The sequence below is a fragment of the Mus caroli genome, unplaced genomic scaffold, assembly GCF_978045245.1.
Source record: "Mus caroli unplaced genomic scaffold, Mus_caroli_1 scaffold_5, whole genome shotgun sequence".
In the NCBI taxonomy this organism is placed as follows: domain Eukaryota; kingdom Metazoa; phylum Chordata; class Mammalia; order Rodentia; family Muridae; genus Mus; species Mus caroli.
In genome coordinates this window covers 113,505,961-113,525,891 of record NW_028227260.1, presented here as the reverse complement: position 1 = coordinate 113,525,891, position 19,931 = coordinate 113,505,961, and the positions used below count along the sequence as shown (strand labels likewise).

General features: G+C 37.3%; 1 protein-coding gene across 1 annotated transcript; it reads right to left on the bottom strand.

Annotated features, from left to right (window-relative positions):
- Positions 1 to 2,401: 2,401 nt before the first annotated feature.
- On the bottom strand, positions 2,402 to 14,472 carry LOC147004756 (X-linked lymphocyte-regulated protein PM1-like). Its single transcript, XM_085837830.1, has 5 exons — positions 14,422 to 14,472; positions 12,811 to 12,939; positions 10,634 to 10,697; positions 2,545 to 2,644; positions 2,402 to 2,410 (listed from the first exon to the last, which is right to left on the bottom strand). The coding sequence occupies exons 2-5, from the start codon at positions 12,914 to 12,916 to the stop codon at positions 2,402 to 2,404; spliced, it is 279 nt and encodes a 92-aa protein (XP_085693956.1). The 5' UTR covers positions 12,917 to 12,939; positions 14,422 to 14,472.
- Between the last annotated feature and the right edge of the window lie 5,459 nt (positions 14,473 to 19,931).

Below are 19,931 nucleotides of genomic sequence, written 5' to 3'. Positions count from 1 at the left end.
TCTCATGCATGTCTTTAATTGCTTCCGGGGTCTGGCTCTGACTACATTTGGACAGTTTTAATGCTTGTTGTTCTTTTTGATAATTGCTCTACAAATGTAAAAGGAAAACATTACTATAACAATTCTGTTCATTTTGTTGTTACTGCCATGCAGCATGAATGCTAGGCTAAGATTCAACCACTAAATATATCTCCAATACTAAAATGTTTACGTGAGCAAAAATAATTCAATATGAAACTTAAAAGGAATAGTTTTCTACGTGATTTAACATTTTAACAACTATGACTAAATATACTTATATTTTTAAGTAAGATGAAATACAACTATACTACCAATTGTGGGTTAATAAAACTTTTTTTTTTTTTTTATGAGAAAGTGTTTGCCATGCTGCAGAGACTGGCCTTAGCCTCTCAAGTACTTAGGTTTATAGGCATGCACCATGTAAACATGAACTTGGTAAAATCATAGCCCTGGAAGCTTAACTCTAGCTAGTGTTAATGCTTTTATCATACAATGGCCTCCTTTTACTAAATAGCAGAAGCAATCCCAAGAGTTGGTTCACTACCTCATCTCTGTATGTACCCCCAACCTAAAGTGTATGTTCCACGTCTTCAACTTTCTCTTCCATTCTTAAGGATGCCTTACACTATTCTTTTCTAAGTCCAACATCTTCACTTGTCTCAACTATTGTCAAGAGTTTCAGCAATTGTAACTGCTATTTTAAATTTATGACTCCAGCTGGCTGTCAATGTAATGCCTATAAAACTAACTTTTATAAAGTTTGAGTTACAATGATCACAAGATCTAGTCTTCATCACTTAAAGACATCCTGCCTCAAAATAAAGTGTAAAGAGATGTCTGGGGAAAAAGTTTAGTGGTAGATTGGTTTTCTCTAGGTTTCAATCTCAAGTAACACATGGAAGTAGTAATATACATTTCTCTTTGTATTCTTTATGTTGGCACACAACCATGGTAATTTGCATTTTATAAAAAATTAAGACAAGCTCTTTATACCTTTTCTCCTTGGGACACTACATTCCTATTTTGTCCTTTATATATTGTGATCAGTTTAACCTCACACGTCCACTCAAATCATCCTGATTAAGTACAATGACCTTCACTTTGCGTATTTTCCATTTAAAAATCATACACATGCATATATATGGAGACAAAGGATTAATATTGGGTGTCTTCTTTGGTTGCACCCTACTGTTTGGGAGACAGGATCTGACTGAACCTAGAGCTCATCCATTAGGCTACACCTGGTGGCTAGGAAGCTCTGGGAATCTTCTTATCTCTGAACTAAATCTGAGTTTGGTGGTTCTAAAATGCTCACCACCACACTAACGTTTATTGTTGTGGTGGTTTGTTTTTAGTTTTGCTAGTTTGTTGGTGGTGGTTGTGTAGGTGGTGGTAGTGGTGGTGGTCTGTGCATGCATGCCTACTCAGGGAATATAAGCTCGGGTCTCCATGCCTACACTGAGAAAGATTACCAAATAAACCATTTTCCAGCCCTGCAAATCTATCTTATTTGGCCCATTAGCAACATATGACACAGTTAGTGAACTTTTCTTCCTTAAAAGTTTTCCTTCACTTATGGTAGTATTCTTTCTACCAATTGTTCTCTTCCCTTGCTGGTTCCCTCTCAACCCCTCCCCCCCTTGCCCCATGCAGAATTACAAATATTTAAGTTCTCTGGGGGTCTGTCTTTAGATTCCTCATTTACACTGATGATCACTCCCCCTTGAAATTTCATCCAGAGTTCAAGGTATAAAAATTGCCTTCAATTGGAGTATTTTTTTTTTTATCTTCAGTCCCTATCTCTTTCTTGAACTGACATATAATGGCAGCTTCCTCAATGCCTTCCCAGGCAGGAATGGATCTCCTGTTCCTTTCAAATTTAATACTTCTGAAACTATTAAACAATCAAATAAAAATGTAGTTAATATGGTCATCATCTCAGGTCTTACTTGGAAACCATGTGATGACTACAGTCATTGGTACAGTAATGGAGAGATGATCTAAGATAGTTTGGTGATATTCTTCCACAGGAATATTCTGCTAGGGTCGTTGAGACAGCCTGATGGAAACAGGTTGTTTCCATCCACTGTTGTTACTAAATCTGTACTAAGTTATGATGGTAAGAACTGATTTACCAGTTTGAATTGGCTTTCTAATATTAACAACAGAGTCCAGATGACACCAGTAACTAAGCTTTCACTCTCCTATCAACTGTACCTGAGGCTGACATACTGTGCTCACTTTTGTAAAAAGTGGTAATCCTCTTTTCATCTTTCAGCAAATGTCTGCCTCTTGAAAATTTATGATCTTGACTACCATAAAATACCTAGTGGTTTTCATTGATATAGTAGTATGTGATCATACTTCTCTGGTTTACAATTCAGTAGGACTAGAACAGAACAAAGGATAGATAGATAATGAAACTTAATTTAGGTTCATGTGCCCAACACAAGGCTAGTTTCTCCATTCCTACCTGATACTTAGTTATACTAGGTTAATTATAAAGTTAGTTATGATACTAACCATTGATTTTTCTTGTTCTTCATTGAATTTCTGTATATCCATATCAAACTTCTGAAATGTAGTTATATCCTGCTCACACAATTTGTGGTTGATCACCTCGCTGTAAAGCAAAGTAATGAAAGCAGTCACATTTCATACCAATATGAAAAAAGAACACTCACAACAAATTAAATAGACCATTTCATACTATAAAAAGAAAAACAGCAGTACAAAATTATCTAATGGGAAATCATTACAGATTTTTCCCTAACAGATTATCAGAGACATCTTCTTTTATGTTTTAGCTTTTCAAAATTAAAGAGGTTTTAATACATATACATCTTAATTTAGGAAATTAATCGTATTTCAAAGTATTTTTTCATTAATTTCTACCAAATATAAGGTCTAATTTATTTTCCTATATTTATTCAGTTAAGACATACTGCAAAACATAAGTCAATTAAAATATATAAATTGTCTGCATATGTAATTGATCCTTTTCCATATTGTTATAATAAACCATAAATTACATTTCTAAGATTTTGTGCAAGACTTCTGTGTTTCCACAATGAAATTAAATCAAATTTTAAAATCTAATTAACAGGTACTTAAAGTAGAAAATAAAAATTTTCAGATTTCTGAAAATTAGGTTTAGTTTCCTTGAAGGCATGAAGTTATAGGGTTAAATGCTTAGACAAAATCAAAGCCACACATTTTTTACTAAAATCTCAGACATGGCTTTTTTTTTTTTTTAAACTTAGCCATTTATAATTTTTTAAATGATACAAATGTGACCCTACCAAACTAAAACCTCTACCTCTCCCATTTGTTCATTTGCCAAAGTCATTCTAATTTCTGGTTGCTTTCTTTGAAAGAATCTTTGATATAAGTTTCCATGTGTTTTCTCTTTATGTGGCTCCAGGTCCAAGGTATCTCAAATAATCATCTGATATCTATGGGCAACAGGCACATATGTGGTGCACATATATACCTATAAGCAAAACACTAATATACAAATATGTCTGAAAAATAAGTATTAAGAGCATTGTTTCCTAAGCCATGTAAGATATTTTGGGCCTATGATCCTAGTCTAGGAAGCTTAAGCAGGAAATTTCCAGTGTATAGGACAACATAGATTACTTAGCAAAATTCAGGCCGGCCTGAACTACATAGTGAGACCATATCTCAAAGAAAAATTATTGTCTTCTAAGAAAGCTAATGTAACATTCAATTACATATAATTTAAAACAGATTCTTTTGGATCTGAGTATCATTCTCTCACTGGTTAGTAAAGCTATCTTTTACTTTCAGTTACATAATTCATTTTATGAAAAAACAAAACAAAACAAAAACCAGTGAGGGGATTGGAGAGATGATTCAGCAGTTAAGAGCACTGGTTCCCTTCCAGAGATCTGAGATTGGATTCCCAGCACCTCCAAGATGGCTCACAACCTATAACTCCAGTTCCAGGGGAATCAATGCCTTCATCTGGCCTCCTCAGGTACCAGACATACAAGCTGTGTGCAAGCAAAACAAACATACCCATAAAATAAAATTTTAAAAAAAGTAATAAGGGTTACATTAAAGAATTCAGTTTTGCACTGTGTCAAATAAAGAAGCACAGAGGAGTCCTAGAAAAGAAAATGACTTAATATAAAATTAATACTAGGTCAATGAAAAACTGTTGAATGTACAGAATTTTGTATACATATCACTTAGGTTTGAATACATGGAAGTATAAAAAAGTTTACATCTTTTCTTTTCCTCTAAAATCCCTTCAAAGCAGTTATGAAGATACCTGAATAGTTAAGAGGGTTTACTGTGAAAGGAGGAGGTTTGCAAATTTGAATCTAGTACCCATCTAGAAAACCAACCATGGATGGTTGCTTCTACAATAGCAGCACTGTGGTAGGCAAAGTGAGAATTGCTAGGACTTGCTGGCTGCTTGTCTAACTGGATGTTCAGTGACAGAACCTGACTTAAGGGAATAAGGTGGAAAGTAATAGAGCAAAACCCAACATCCTCCTCTGCCCTCCACATTTGTATTTATGCACCACACACACACACATACAAAAAAATAAAAATTAAGTTTAATTAATGTCACACCTCTGCAAAAAGCACCATTTTCACTTCTGTACCACAGGAAAAAGTAAGTCCATGATGCTAAATCAAAAATATTTGCAAGAGTCTGTGTCATGAGTAGACCTTGGGTGCTGACTCTGCAACTAGTCCCACAATACCCAGAGGAAGCTCAACTCCCAGGTGCTCTAACACACCCAGGATCACAGCAATGGCATCAACATCAGGAGTAACTTGAGTCCCTAAGGATCCAGGGACACAGGAACTCCTGCCTTGCCAGTGGCATGGATTCCTTCTGGTCTGAAACTGCACCTGGATCAGACCTGGGGTACTGGCTCTGCACCCACTCTTAAAACACCCAGAGGAAGCATGACTCCCAGGTATTCTGAAATGCCCAAGATCACAGGATTACAGAGGAAGCTCAACTCCCAGGAGATCAGAGACACCCAGGAACACTGGAGTTCTGACAGAAGATCACAGCTGAGGGCACAACATCTTTCCCAACACCCTGTGTATGTGGGACCCCCACAAGAACCAGGGAAACAAAATCATCCTCCCAGCCAGAGGCACGCGTTCCTTGCAGCTTGCAACTGTGTCTAGAGAAAACATAGGGCTCTGGCACCCCACCAAATCTTGCAACACCAAGAAAAAGCTTAACTCCCAGGAGCTCTGACACAGCAGGATCTCACTAGATTGTTCACACCAGGATTTCAGGATCCAAGAGGCAGCATGACTTCCAGGAGTTCAGACACACCCAGAATATCAGGATCGCAGGATCCCAGGATCCCAGATAGCTGGACTCCAATGAGTTCTGACACAACCAGGATTACCCGAGGGACAGGCTCCAGTCAGAGACTGCAAGGGAAGGTAGCACCAGAGAAAATGAGATAGCAAGAGTTAAGTGCAAGAATATAAATAATAGAAACCAAAACTAGTCGGCATCATCAGAACAGGTGAAGGAATTGAACAAAAACCATCTAGGATCTAAAACTGGAAATAGAGAATAAAAACTCACAAAGATAGATGAACCTGGAGAAAGAAAACCTAGGAGACATAGATGCAAGCATCTCCAACAGAATACAAGAGATAGAATAGAGAATCGCAGGTACAGAAGATACCATAGATACACTGACAGAACAGTCAAAAAATGCAAAATGCAAAAATCTCCTAACCCAAAACATCCAGGAAATCCAGGACACAGTGAGATGACAAAACCTAAGAAAAATAGGTATAGAGGAGAAAAAAGATTACAAATCAAAGGGCCAGCATATATCTTCATCAAAGTCATAAATGAAAACTTTCCCAATCTAAGGAAAGAGATGCACATGAACAAACAAGAAGCCTACAGAAATCCAAATAAACTGGACCAGAAAAGAAATTCTCGCTGACACATAATAATCAGAACAAAAAATGCACTAAATAAAGATAGTATATTAAAAGCAGTAAGGAAAAAAGGTCAAATAACATGAAAAGGCACACATATTAGAAATACACCAGACTTCTCACCAGAGACTCTAAAACCAGAAGATTCTGGACAGATGATACACAGACCCTGAGAGAACAAAATTGCCAGCCCAGGTTACTATACCCAGCAAAACTCAAAATTACCATAGATGGAGAAACCAAAATATTCCACGATAAAACCAAATTCACACAATATCTTTCCACGAATCCAAACCTTCAAAGGTAGATGGAAAACTACAACACAAGGAGGGAAACACTACACCATACAAAAATCAAGAAAGAAATCTTCTTTCAACAAACCTCAAAGAAGGTAGCAACATAAACATAATTCCACCTCAAACAACAAAAGTAACAGGAAACAACCAACAGTCACTGGTCTTTAATATTTCTTAATAGCAATGGATTCAATTCCCCAATAAAAAGACATAGATTAATAGACTGGATACATAAACAGAACCCAGGATTTTGCTGCATACAGGAAACCCACCTTAGTGACAAAGACAGACATTACCTCAGAGGAAAAGCCTGGAAAATCTTTTCCAAGCAAATATTCCCAGGAAACAAGCTGGAATAGCCATTCTACTATGGAATAAAATCAACTTATAACCAAAATAATTTTTTGTTGTTCTTTTTTGTTTTTGTTTTTTAAAGATAAGGACTGTCACAATACTTGTCAAAGGATGAATCAACAAAGATGAACTCACAATTCTGAACATCTATGCTCCATATGCAAGGAAACCCAAATTCATAAAAGAAACTCTACTAAAGCTCAAAGCACATATTGTACCCTATAATAATAGTGGGAAATTTCAACACCCCACTCTCAACAACAGACAGATCCTGGAAACAGAAACAAAACAGAGACACTGTGAAACTAACAGAAGTTTTGAAACAAATGGATTTAACAGAGGTCTATATCTATAGATATCATAGAACATTTTATCATAAAACAAAAGAATGTCCCTTCTTCTCAACACCTCATGATGCCTTCTCCATTACTGACCATATAATGTGTCACAAAACAGGCTTCAAAAGATATAAAATTATTTAAATAATCCCATGAATCCTATCAAGTCATCACTGACTAAGGCTGATCTTCAATAATAATATAAATAATCCAGGCATGGTGGCATATGCCTTTAATCCCAGCACTTGGGATGCAGAGGCAGGCATATTTCTGGTTTGAGGGCCAGCCTGGTCTACAAAATGAGTTCCATGACAGCCATGGATAAACAGAAAAACCCTGTCTTAACCCCAATAATAATAATAATAATAATAATAAAATAGAAAACCCATATACACGTGGAAGTTGAAAAACAGTCTACTCAATGATAAATTGGTCATGGAAGAAATAAAGAAAGAAATTAAAGACTATTTTGAGTTTAATGAAAATGAAACTACAACATATCCAAACTTATGGGACACAATGAAAGTATTCCTAAGAGAAAAACTAATAGCTCTGAGTGCCTCCAAAAAAGAAACTGGAGGGAGCATACACTAGCATCCTGACAGCACCATTAAAAGCTCTAGAACAAAAGGAAGCAAATTCACCCAAGAGGAGTAGAAGGCAGGATAAAATCAAACTCCAGACTGAAATCAAACAAGTGGAAACAAAAAGAACTATAAAAAGAATCAACCAAACCAGGAGCTGGTTCTTTGAGAAAATCAACAAGATAGATAAACCCTTATCCAGACTAAAGTGAGGGCACAGAGTCAGTATCCAAATTAACAAAACCAGAAATGAAAAGGGAGACATAACAACAGAAACTTAGGAGATCAAAAAAAAAAAAAAAAAAAAAAAAAAAAAAAAAAGATCCTACTATAAAAGCCTATACTCAACAAAACTGGAAAATTTGGATGAAATGGACAATTATCTAGACAGATATCAGGTACCAATTTAAATCAGGATCAGATAGACCCTGCAAACACTCCCTGAACCCCTAAAGAAATAGAAGCAATCATTAATAGTCTCCCAACCCCCTCACCCAAAATAAAAACCCAGGATCTGATGGGTTTAGTACAGAATTCTATCAGACCTTCAGAGAAGACCTAATACCAACACTCTTCAAACTATTACGCAAAATTAAAAAGAGAGGGAACACTATTCAATTTGTTCTATGAAGCCACAATTACACTTATACCCAAAACATACAAAGACCCAAATGAAGAAAGGAAACTTGAGACCAGTTTCACTTATGAATATTGATGCAAAAATACTCAATAAACTTTTGGTAAACCCAATTCAAGAACATGTTACAATGATCATCCTTCATGATCAAGTGGTTATCATCCCATGGATACAGAGATGGTTCAATATATGGAAATCCACAATGTAAACAATGGCAAGGAAAAAATCCACAGTATTATCTCATTAGATGCTGAGAAATCATTTGCAAAAATTCAACAACCCTTCATGATAAAATTCTTGGAAAGATCAAGAATTCATGGCTCATACCTAAACATAGTAAAAGCAATATACAGCAAACCAGTATCCAACATCAAAATAAATGGAGAGAAACTTGATGCAATCCCACTAATATCAGACAAGACAAGACTAGATAAGGCTTCCCACTATCTCCCTACCTATTCACAGTAGTATATAATATAGTAGTATTCTATAGCACTAGATGTTCTATCCATAGCAACTAGACAACAAAAAGAGGTCAAATGGATAAAAATAGGAAAGGCAGAATTCAAAATATCACTATTTGCAGGTGACATGATTGTATATGTAAGTGACCCTATAAATTCCATCAGAGAACTCCTAAACCTGATAAACAAATTCAGCAAAGTGGCTGGATATTAAATTAACTCAAACAAATCAGTAGCTTTCCTCTACTCAAAGGATAAACAGGCTGAAAAAGAAATTATGGAAACAACACCCTTCACAAGGTCACAAATTATCATACCTTGGTTTGACTCAAACAAAGCAAGTGAAAGATCTGTATGACAAGAACTTCAAGTCTGAAGAAAGAAATTGGAAATCTCAAAAGATGGAAAGATCTCCCATGCTCATAGATTGGCACACTTAATTTAGTAAAAATGGCCATCTTGCCAAAAGCAATCTACAGATTCAATGCAATCTCTATCAAAATTCAAACTCAATTCTTCATAGAGATAGAAAGAGCAATTTGAAAAATCATTTGGAATAACAGAAATCCAGGATATCAAAAAAACTATTCTCAACAATAAAAGAACTTCAGGGGGAATCATCCCCGACCTCAAGCTGTATTATAGAGAAATAATGATAAAAATGTATGGTAATGGTACAGATACAATGATTTCATGAAATTCACAGGCAAAAGGATGGATCTAAAATATATCATCCTGTGTGAGGTAACCCAAACCCAAAAGAACAAACATGGTATGTACTCACTGTTAAGTGGATATTAGCCTAAAAGCTCAGAATACCCAAAATGTAATTCACAGACCACATGAAGCTCAAGAAGAAGGAAGAGGAAAGTGTGGGTGTTTCAGTCCTTCTTAGAATGCAGAACAAAATACTCCTTGGAGGAAATATGGAGACAAAGTACAGAGCAGAGACTGAAGGAATGACCATCTAGAGTCTGCCCATCCTGTGGATCCATTCCATATACAGACACCAAACCCAGTCACTATTGTGGATGCCAACAAGTGCTTGCTGACAGGAGCCTAATATGGCTTTCTCCTGAGAGGCTCTGTCAGAGCTTGGCAAGAACAGAGGCTGATTGTCACAGCCAACCATCAGACTGATCAATGGGTCCCCAGTGGAGGAGTTAGAGGAAGGACTGAAGGATCTGAAGGGGTTTGCAACCTTATAGGAAGAACAACAATATGAACGAACCAGACCCCCCAGAGCACTCAGAGACTAATCCACCAACAAAAGAGGGGGTCCCATGGCTCCAGTTGCATATATAGCAGAGTATGACCTTGTCAGACATCAGTGGGAAGAGAAGTCCTTGGTCCTGTGAAGGTTCAATGCCCCAGTGTAGGCAAATGCCAGGATGGGGAGGTGGGAGTGGGTGGGGGGTGAACACCCTCATAGAAGCACAGGGATGGGTTATGGAATAGGGAGTTTCTGGGGTGAAACCAGGAAAGGGCTATTATTAGAAATGTAAAGGAAGATAATAGAGAATAATAAATAAATTAAAATAAAAATATTCACAAAATACTACATATAAATAGGAATAATTCATTAAGATGTCATATAGTATATTAACTAATATTTCCTAATATGTAAATTATGTTAATACTATATAGTTTTAAACACATTATATATCCAAAAAACGTACCTTCAAATTTTCCCAGAATATTTTATACTGGAGATCTATGAAGTAATTAAAGCTTTAAAAAGTAAGGATACCTTTTGATGGCTCAGCTTTTGTCCTACAGCAGGACGATGAGAGTTTGACCCACAGCAATACACCCTCCAAGAAAACCATTCAAATTAAGGATTAATCTTACGGAAATATTGTTTATAATATATATCATATTCTAATTATTAATATAGATTACTTGCTATACAATCAATAAAACTTTTCTGGAAGAACTTACACTAAGAAGGAAATAATAAGTTTGAACATATTACCGTGTATCTCCAACTATTCCTTCAGGATTTGCATTCCCATCATCATGAGTTACTGGATTCTGTACTGGGTTGGTAATAAAACAAGATATTAAAACAATTATGTTATTTTGCAAATTTTAATGAAATGCTTTGTGATCATTCAGGCATAGTGCCAACATTAGGTTTTAAAGCAGATCTATGATTTGTCTAGAAGTTAAACAAAATCAAGTAATGTCTAATTGTCATCTAGAAATATATTTTAAGCTATTTATTTACATGTTGTGATTAAAGACAAGAGATGCAATATGAGATTTTTGATCTTCATTACAGTCCTAAGAAGAATAACTAGAAAAAAGGAAGTGTAACATCAATGCCCAACATAAGATATCTGGTATCTTCCATAAGGTCCAATTCTGAAGCATTCCCATCTTGCTGTTCACCACTTAACAAATTACAGTTTTCCATTGGTGTCTCTACAGAACGTGCAAAACGCTGCCATTCCACTGAGAAACTTACGTTTTCAGATTTAAAATAAAAAAATAAATTTTCTCAAGCCATTTGAATCAAAAAAATCACTTAAACTAATAAAATTGAAATATAAAATAACATTAAGGAATGAATTTTACAAAAGCAGCACTTCATAATTGCATGAAGGGTTTAAAGATAAAACCATATTTCTATTACCCTCTGATTTAATACTAAAGACTTTAGTATTTAAACATGGAACAGAATAGTTGGCTTCCAAGATAGCCATTATAAACCTTAACTTTAACATGTACACATTTTTTAAAAAAAGAATTAAGTTGAATAAAGTATCTTGGGCTTCCTTAATCTAAATTATAGAGTTCTGCCTTTCTGGACATATATTTTACTGCTACAGCAAGAAGCTCTGTGTTTAATCTTCAGTTAAGAAAAAAAATTAAAAAAAAAATAAAACAGGCATGTATCCTCAGGCCCCAGTACATTTGTAAGGCTGAGGACTTCAGTTTCAAGGCCAGTTAAAGCTGCACACGAGGTTTCAGACACTCCTGAGATAGAGAGTTAGAGCTTACTTCCCTAAACCAAAACAACACACAAATAAACACAGCCTGTCCTGAATTATGTCTGAAGTCCCAGTACTTCTGAGGCTGAGAGGAGCCTCAGGATTTTGAGGCTGTTTGGATCCTATATAGACAAATTTGGGCAATCTGGCCTTTCAACACCAGGTAGAGGAAAATGAAGACTGGTCTTCAGTTTGTTTTTATGAATTTCTGGCGGGAATGGAATGGGAAACAAAATACCCATGGAAGGAGTTACAGAGGCAAAGATTGGAGCTGAGACTGAATGCATCCAGAGACTGCCTCACTCAGGGAAAAATCCCATAATAACCACCAAACCCAGACACTGTTGAAGATGCCAACAAGAGCTTGGGGACAGGAGACTGATATAGCTGTCTCCTGAGAGGATCTGCCAGTGCCTGACAAATACAGAAATGGATGCTCATAGACATCCATCGTACTGAGCACAGGGTCCCCAATGATGGAGCTAGAGAAAGTACCCAAGGAGAATAAGGGGTTTGCAGCCCCATAGGAGGAGGAACAATATGAACTAAGCAGTACCCCCAGAGTTCCCTGGGACTAAAACACCAATCAAATAAATCAGATGTTAGGACTTATGGCTCCAGCTGCATATGTAGGAGAGGATGGGCTAGTAGGTCATCAATGGGAGGAGAGACCCTTGGTACAGTAAAGGTCCTATGCCCAGTATTAAGGAATGCCTGGGCCAGGATTTGGGAGTGGGCGTGTTGGAGGCAGGGGGAGAAGGGAGAGGAGAGGGGATTTTCAGAGGGGAAATAGAAAAGGGGATAATATTTGAAATGTAAATAAAGAAAATATATAATAGAAAAAAAGGAATGAAACAATTCATTTGCAGGTTATATGAAATAAATTCATGTTTTGCTAACATATAGGAACAATGTTCAGGTCTTTTCCTGGGGTAAAATCATAGCAAGTTATTGTTTCTCAACATATTGTGACTACAGTGCCAAGAGTAGGTATATGCACGGCTAAAACTCAGGTATAGGAATATATAGATATAGGTAAAATTAGAAATGAAGTATATGAAATCTCTTAGAAAAGACTTGTTCCATTGCAGGTGAGTTGGTAAAAGTCTAAGAAACTGCAGGACACAATCAATACCGAAGACTGGATATACTATACCTTCAGAATGAGCCTCCTCCAAAACATTTATGTCATCTTCTTCTTCATCATAGTCAAGAAGTAATAAGTAACCGTTCTTTGGTACCACCCACATTTTCTTTGCCATTTTTCTCTTAAGCACTCAGTTGTCTTCTCAGTTACAAAAATAAAAAGGAAAAAAGAATAAAAACATAGCAATCTGAATCCAAAGGTATCATTTAAATAGTTAAAAATGTCAAAAAGTCAAATAATTATCTTAGCTCATTGAAAGATTGTTTCTTTTGTTTTTTAACACTTATATTTTTAATAATTTGTCTTTATCATAGAGTTTTGAATACATATTCAATATAATGACATATATATATACATATGTATACACACACACATACACACACATATATATATATCCATACATATATATATGTATATATATATATATATATATATATGTATTCCCTTACAATTTCCTCCATGTATCCCATTTATCATGTCCCTCTCCCTCCTAACTTTGTTTTAAAATCTTCTTTAATTTACGTATTTAAAAACCTTCTTTAGAACCCAAGTTAACAATCTACCATTTCTCAGTTTAAAAAAAGGCAAAAACAGGCCAGCCTTTAATGTGTGAGTCCTCCCCTTCCCACCAAAAATGTTGAGCAAAATGTGTTTGCATTTAAACTTTGAGGCATCTGAATTTTGATCCTATATCCCAAAGATTCTTTTTAAACAAAACATCATCAATTCCGTTTTTCAGTGTATCTCAGTTTTAAAGTAAATTCACAGTACTATTCAGAAAGATAACGAGCATGGTAACTATATATTCATGTCAAGAAGACCCAATTCTCAGTCTACAACAAACACTCGCCACGACCACCCACACAGAAAATCCTTATATTGGAGAAACGTGGGATTGGGGGAAGCCGAGGATTTCAAACATCTGCAGATTTTTAGTTCAAGGCTTGCCCAAGCCAGGCCAGCCTGAGCTACAAAGGAAGATCCCTTTCTACAGAAATAAAACTGAGTGAAAACGCTGAACTTGGTGGTGCAAGTCTTTAATCCCAATACATGGGCGATTGAGACAGGAGGATCGGTGCTCAGAATCCTTCCCAGATTACTTATTAATCTCTTGCAATGTCTCCTCTTCTTTTTTCATTCATTCTTCCTCTACCACTCCCTTCTCTGCAATGTCCATACAGTGTATACCAAAGGAACACACCATAGAGAAGACAATGAAGAGGGAGGAATCCTCAGTGTATTTCTAATGGATCCTGGACAGCACACAGGACAAGCACCAAGTTGGACCCTAAGGCTCCTTACAGCACACAGGACAAGCTCCAAGGCTCCTCACTCACAGACCCATGCTCCCTCGACCCCCAATCCTGCAGCCAGCTCGCTGATCCTATCCCCAGGACCCAAGATTGTGTCCTCCAAGGGTTCACAATTCTCTAAGGCCCTGACCTATTCAATCCTCTTACATGAATATGGTCCTCCACCTTATTTTAACAATCAGAAGCCATAGGAAATGGGGACCAGGAGGCTTTTCCTCACATAGTGACGACTGGGCCTGATATGCCACACTGTGACACACCTCGATTAACTGTCCAACAACCCTGATCAGAGCAAATTATCACTTACAGGTTATCTTAGAGGTGAACACTTTCCCAACAGCACCCTTCCGTGTTCAGCTCCTCAATGGTAAAAAACCGTTGTCAGCAGAGATGCCTGGACAGAGGCTTCTGAGGACCCTTTGTGACGCACGCTGGAGTAAACAGGTCTCACCCAGGGACTGTCCTGATTGGCTGAATATATCCTGCGCATGCGTACATGGAGTACCAACCACCATTGCTTCAAAGGGAGTTTTCAGGAGGTGGGAATGAACTACTACTGGCTTTAAGACACTTTCTAGGTTCATAAGTCCATACAGACTTGAAAAACTTGAACAAACATGAAACATACGAAACAATGCAAATGACACTACTTTATTTCAAATGTAGAGGCTCTTGTATGCAATTTTGGTTTCTATTTATTTATGTGCATAACATTTAATGTCTGTGGACTTTTTCTGAATGTACTTACGCACACCACAAGTGTTTATTCTGTCCTAAGGGATCAGAAGGGAGCATCCAGATCCCCTCTATCCCCTGGTACCCTCCTGTCTCCACCTTCCTAGTACTGACCTTGATTACAAGAATGTGCCTGACCCTCTGGCCCTCTCTCTCACTTATGCCTCTGTTGCCTATAGAGTCTGGAAGTGTGCACTGATTCTCTGAAACTTTAGCTGTGCATAAATTGTGATCCAAGATATGGGTGTTTTGTGCCCGGTCATCTGCATAGAACAGGTGCTTTTAACAGCTGAGTCATTTGTCCAAGCACTGTTTTGTGCACTTATTTGCACTCCTCTGGCCTCTTCTGGTACCAGGCATGCATCCGGTGTGTTTAAATTTATGGTGACCCAACACCCACCCACACACACCCACACACATTCACACACACACACACACACACACACACACACACACACACACACACACTGTACATACACATATGCCCAATGATAATTTTTAATTTTCATATTTCTCTATAACTCCTTTTGTACTATTTCATGCCTTGTCCAACTTTATTGTGAGGTGTATTCCTTTTCTTTCTTTGTTTTTTGATTGTTTTCAATTTCTTACTAGATATTTTCTTCATGAACATTTCAAATGCTATCCCGAAAGTCCCCTATACGCTCCCCCTCCCTGTCCTTCTCCCCTACCCATCCACTCATACTTCTTGGCTCTGGCACTCCCCTGTACTGCAGCATATAAAGTTTGCAAGACCAAGGGGCCTCTCTACCCAGTGATGGCCGACTAGTCCGTCTTCTGCTACATATGAAGCTAGAGACACAAGCTCTTGGGATAATGGTTAGTTCATATTGTTTTTCCACCTATAGGGTTGCAGACTCCTTCTGCTCCTTGGATACTTTCTCTAGCTCCTCCATTAGGGCCCTGTGTTCCATCCAATAAATGACAGTGAGCATCCACTTCTGTATTTGCAAGGCACTGGCATATCCTCCTATGAGACAGCTATATCAGGGTGTGTTCAGCAACATCTTGCTGGCATGTGCAATAGTGTCTGCTTTTGGTGGATAATTATGGGATGGAAGCCTAGGTGGGTTAGTCTAAGGATGGTCCATCCTTTTGCCTTACCTCCAAATTTTGACTCTGTAACTCTTTCCATGGGTATTTTGTTCCCTATTCTAAGGATGTATGACGTATCCACGCGATGATTTTCATTCTTGATTTTCTTGTGTTTTGCAAATTGTATATTGGGTATTGTAAGTTTCTGGGTTAGTATCCACTTACCAGTGAGTGCATTTCAAGTCACTTCTTTTGTGATTTGGTTATCTCACTCAGGATGATATCTTCCAGATACATCTATCTGCCTAAGAATTTTATGAATCCATTGTTTTAATAGCTGAGCAGTACTCCAAAGTATAAATGTACCACATTTTCTATATCCATTCCCCTATTGAGGGACATCTGGGTTCTATCCAGCTTCTGGCCATTATAAATAAGGCTGCCATGAACATACTACTGCATGTGTCCTTACTACCAGTGTGACCATCTTCTGGGTATGTGCCCAGGAAAGGAATTGCTGGATCTTCAGGTAGTACTATATCCAATTTTTTGAGAAACTACCAGACTGATTTCCAGAGTGGTTGTACAAGCTTGCAATCCCACGAACAATGGAGGAGTGTTCCTCTTTCTCCACATCCTTGCCAGCATCTGCTGTCACACGAATTTTTGGTCTTAGCCATTCTGACTGATGTGAGGTAGAATCTCAGTTTTGTTTTTATTTCTATTTCCCTGATGGTTAAAGATGTTGAACATTTTTTTTTCAAGTTCTTCTCAACCCTTCGGTATTCCTCAGTTGAGAATTCTTATTTAGCTCTGTACCCCATTTTAATGGGTTATTTGAATTTCTGGAGTCCAGCTTCTTGAGATCTTTGTATATATTGGATATTAGTCCCCTATCAGATTTAGGTTTGGTAAAAATTCATTCCCAATCCCTTGGTGGCCTTTTTATCCTATTGACAGTGTCTTTTGTTTTACAGAAGCTTTGCAATTTTTTCTGGTCCCATTTGTTGATACTTAGTCTTAAAGCACAAGTTATTGCTGTTCTGTTCAGGAAATATTCTCCTGTGCCCATATCTTCGAGGCTTTTCCCCACTTTCTCCTCTATAAATTTCAGTGTCTCTGATTTTATGTGGAGGTCTTTGATCCACTTAGACTTGAGATTTGTACAGGGAGATAAGAATGGATCAGTTCTCATTCTTCTACATAATAACCACCTGTTGTGCCAGCACCATTTGTTGAAAATGCTGTCTTTTTTCCACTGGATGGTTTTAGCTCCCCTGTCAAAGATCAAGGGACCATAGGTGTGTGGGTTCATGTTTTTATTTTATTTGGTATTTATTTCATTTAAATTTCCAATGCTATACCAAAAGTCCCCCACAAGTTCCCTTCACTACCCCCTTACTCCCACTTCTTGGCCCTGGCATTCCCCTGTACTGAGACATATAAAGCTTGCATGACCAATCGGCCTCTGTTTCCACTGATGGCCAAATAGGCTAACTTCTGATATATATGCAGCTAGAGACACGAGTTCTGGGGGGTACTGTTTAGTTCATATTGTTGTTCCACCTATAGGGTTGCAGATCCGTTTAGCTCTTTGGGTACTTTCTCTAGCTCCTCCATTAAGGGCCCTGTGATCCATCCAAAAGCTGACTGTGAGCATCCATTTCTGTGTTTGCTAGATCCGGGCATAGTCTTTCAGCAAAATCTTGATGATATATGCAATGGTGTCAGTGTTTGGAGGCTGATTATGGGATGGATCCCCGGATATGGCAGTCTCTAGATGGTCCATCCTTTCGTCTCAGCTCCAAACTTTGCCTCTGTAACTCCCTTGCATGAGTGTTTTGATCCTAATTCTAAAAAGGGGATAAGTATCCACACGTTGGTCTTTGTTCTTCATGACTTTCATGTGTTTCTCAAAATGTATCTTATGTTTTGGGTATTCTAACTTTCTGGGCTAATATCCACTTATCAGTGAGTACATATTCTGTGAGTTTTTTTGTCATTAGGTTACCTCACTCAGGATGATGCCCTCCAGGTCCATCCATTTGCCTAGGAATTTCATAAATTCATTCGTTTTAATAGATGAGTAGTACTCCATTGTGCAAATGTACCACATTTTCTGTATCCATTCCTCTGTTGAGGGGCATCTGGGTTCTTTCCAGCTTCTGGCTATTATAAATAAGGCTCCTATGTACATAGTGGAGCATGTGTCCTACTTTCTGGTCAGAACATCTTCTGGATATATGCCCAGAAGTGGTATTGCGGGATCCTCTGGTAGTACTATGTCCAATTTTCTGAGAAACCAACAGACTGATTTCCAGAGTGGTCGCACAAGCTTGCAATCCCACCAGCAATGGAGGAGTGTTCCTCTTTCTCCACATCCTTGCCAGCATCTGCTGTCACCTGAATTTTTTAGCCATTCTGACTTATGTGAGGTGGAATATCAGGGTGGGTCCATTTCTGTGTCTTCAATTCTAATCCATTGATCTACCTGTCTTTTGCAGTACCAGTTACATTCAGTTTTTATCAGGTAGTACAGCTTGAGTTCAGCCATGGTGATTCCTAAAGAGGTTCTTTTCTTATTGAGAATAGTTTTTGCTATCCTAGTTTTTTTGTTGTATTTTTGTTTTTTGTTTTTTGGTTATTTTTGTTTGTTTGTTTTGTTGTTTTTGTTTTAGTTATTCCATATGAATTTGCAAATTGCCCATTCTAACTCAGTGAAAAATTGAGTTAGAATTTTGATGGGTATTGCATTGAATCTGTAGACTGTTTTCGGCAAATAGACATTTTTTACTATATAAATCCTACCAATCCATGAATATGGAAGATCTTTTTATCTTCTGAGTTCTTCAATTTCTTTCTTCAGAGACATGAAGTTCTTGTCATACGAGACTTTTCACTCCCTTATTTACAGTCACACCAAGGAATTTTATATTTTTTGACTATTGTGGAGGGTGTCGAATACCTATTTTCTTTCTCATCCTCTTTATCCTTTGTGTAGGGAAAGGCCACTGACATGTTTGAGTTAATTTTATATTCAACTACTGCACTGAAGTTGTGTATCAGGTTTAGGATTTCTCTGGTGTAATTTTTGGGGTTACTGATACATGCTATCATATCTTCTGGAAATAGTGATATTTTGCCATCTTCCTTTCCAATTTGTATTCATTTTTTATCCTTTTGTTGTTGAAATGGTCTGGCTAGGACTTCAACTAGTATGTTGAATAAGTAGGGAGAAAGTGGGCAACCTTGTCTAGTCCCTGATTTTAGTAGGATTGCTTCAAGTTTCTCACCATTTACTTTGATGTTGGCTACCGGATTGCTGTCTCTTGCTGTTTCTATGTTTATGTATGGGCCTTGAATTCCTGAATTCCTCAACTTTTATTATAAATGGTGTAGCATTTTATCAAATGCTTTTTCAGCATCTAATGAGATGATCATGTGGTTTTTGTCTTTGAGTTTGTTTCTATAGTAGATTAAGTTGATAGATTTCTGTATACTTAACCATTCCTGCATTACAGGGATGAAGCCTACTTGATCATGATATATTCTTGGATTCAGTTTGCAAGAATTTTATTGAGTATTTTTGCATTGATATTCATAAGGGAAATTGGTCTGAGTTTCCTTTCATTGGGTCTTTGTATGGTTTGAGTACAATTGTAATTCTGGCTTCATAGAACAAATTGAATAGTGTACCTTCTCTTTTGATTTTGCATAATAGTTTGAATAGTATTGGTATTAGGTCTTCTTTGAACATCTCATAGAATTTTACGCTAAACCCATCAGATCCTGGGCTTTTTTTTTTTGTTGTTGTTGTTGTTGGGAGACTATTGATTACTGCTTCTATCTCTTTAGGGGTTATGGGAGTATTTCCAGGGTTTATCTGCTCCTAGTTTCAATTTGGTACCTGATATCTGTCTAGATATTTGTCCAATTCATCCAGATTTTCCAGTTTTGTTGAGTATAGGCTTTTGTAGTAGGATTTGATGATTTTTTTTTGGATTTCCTAAATTTCTGTTGTTATGT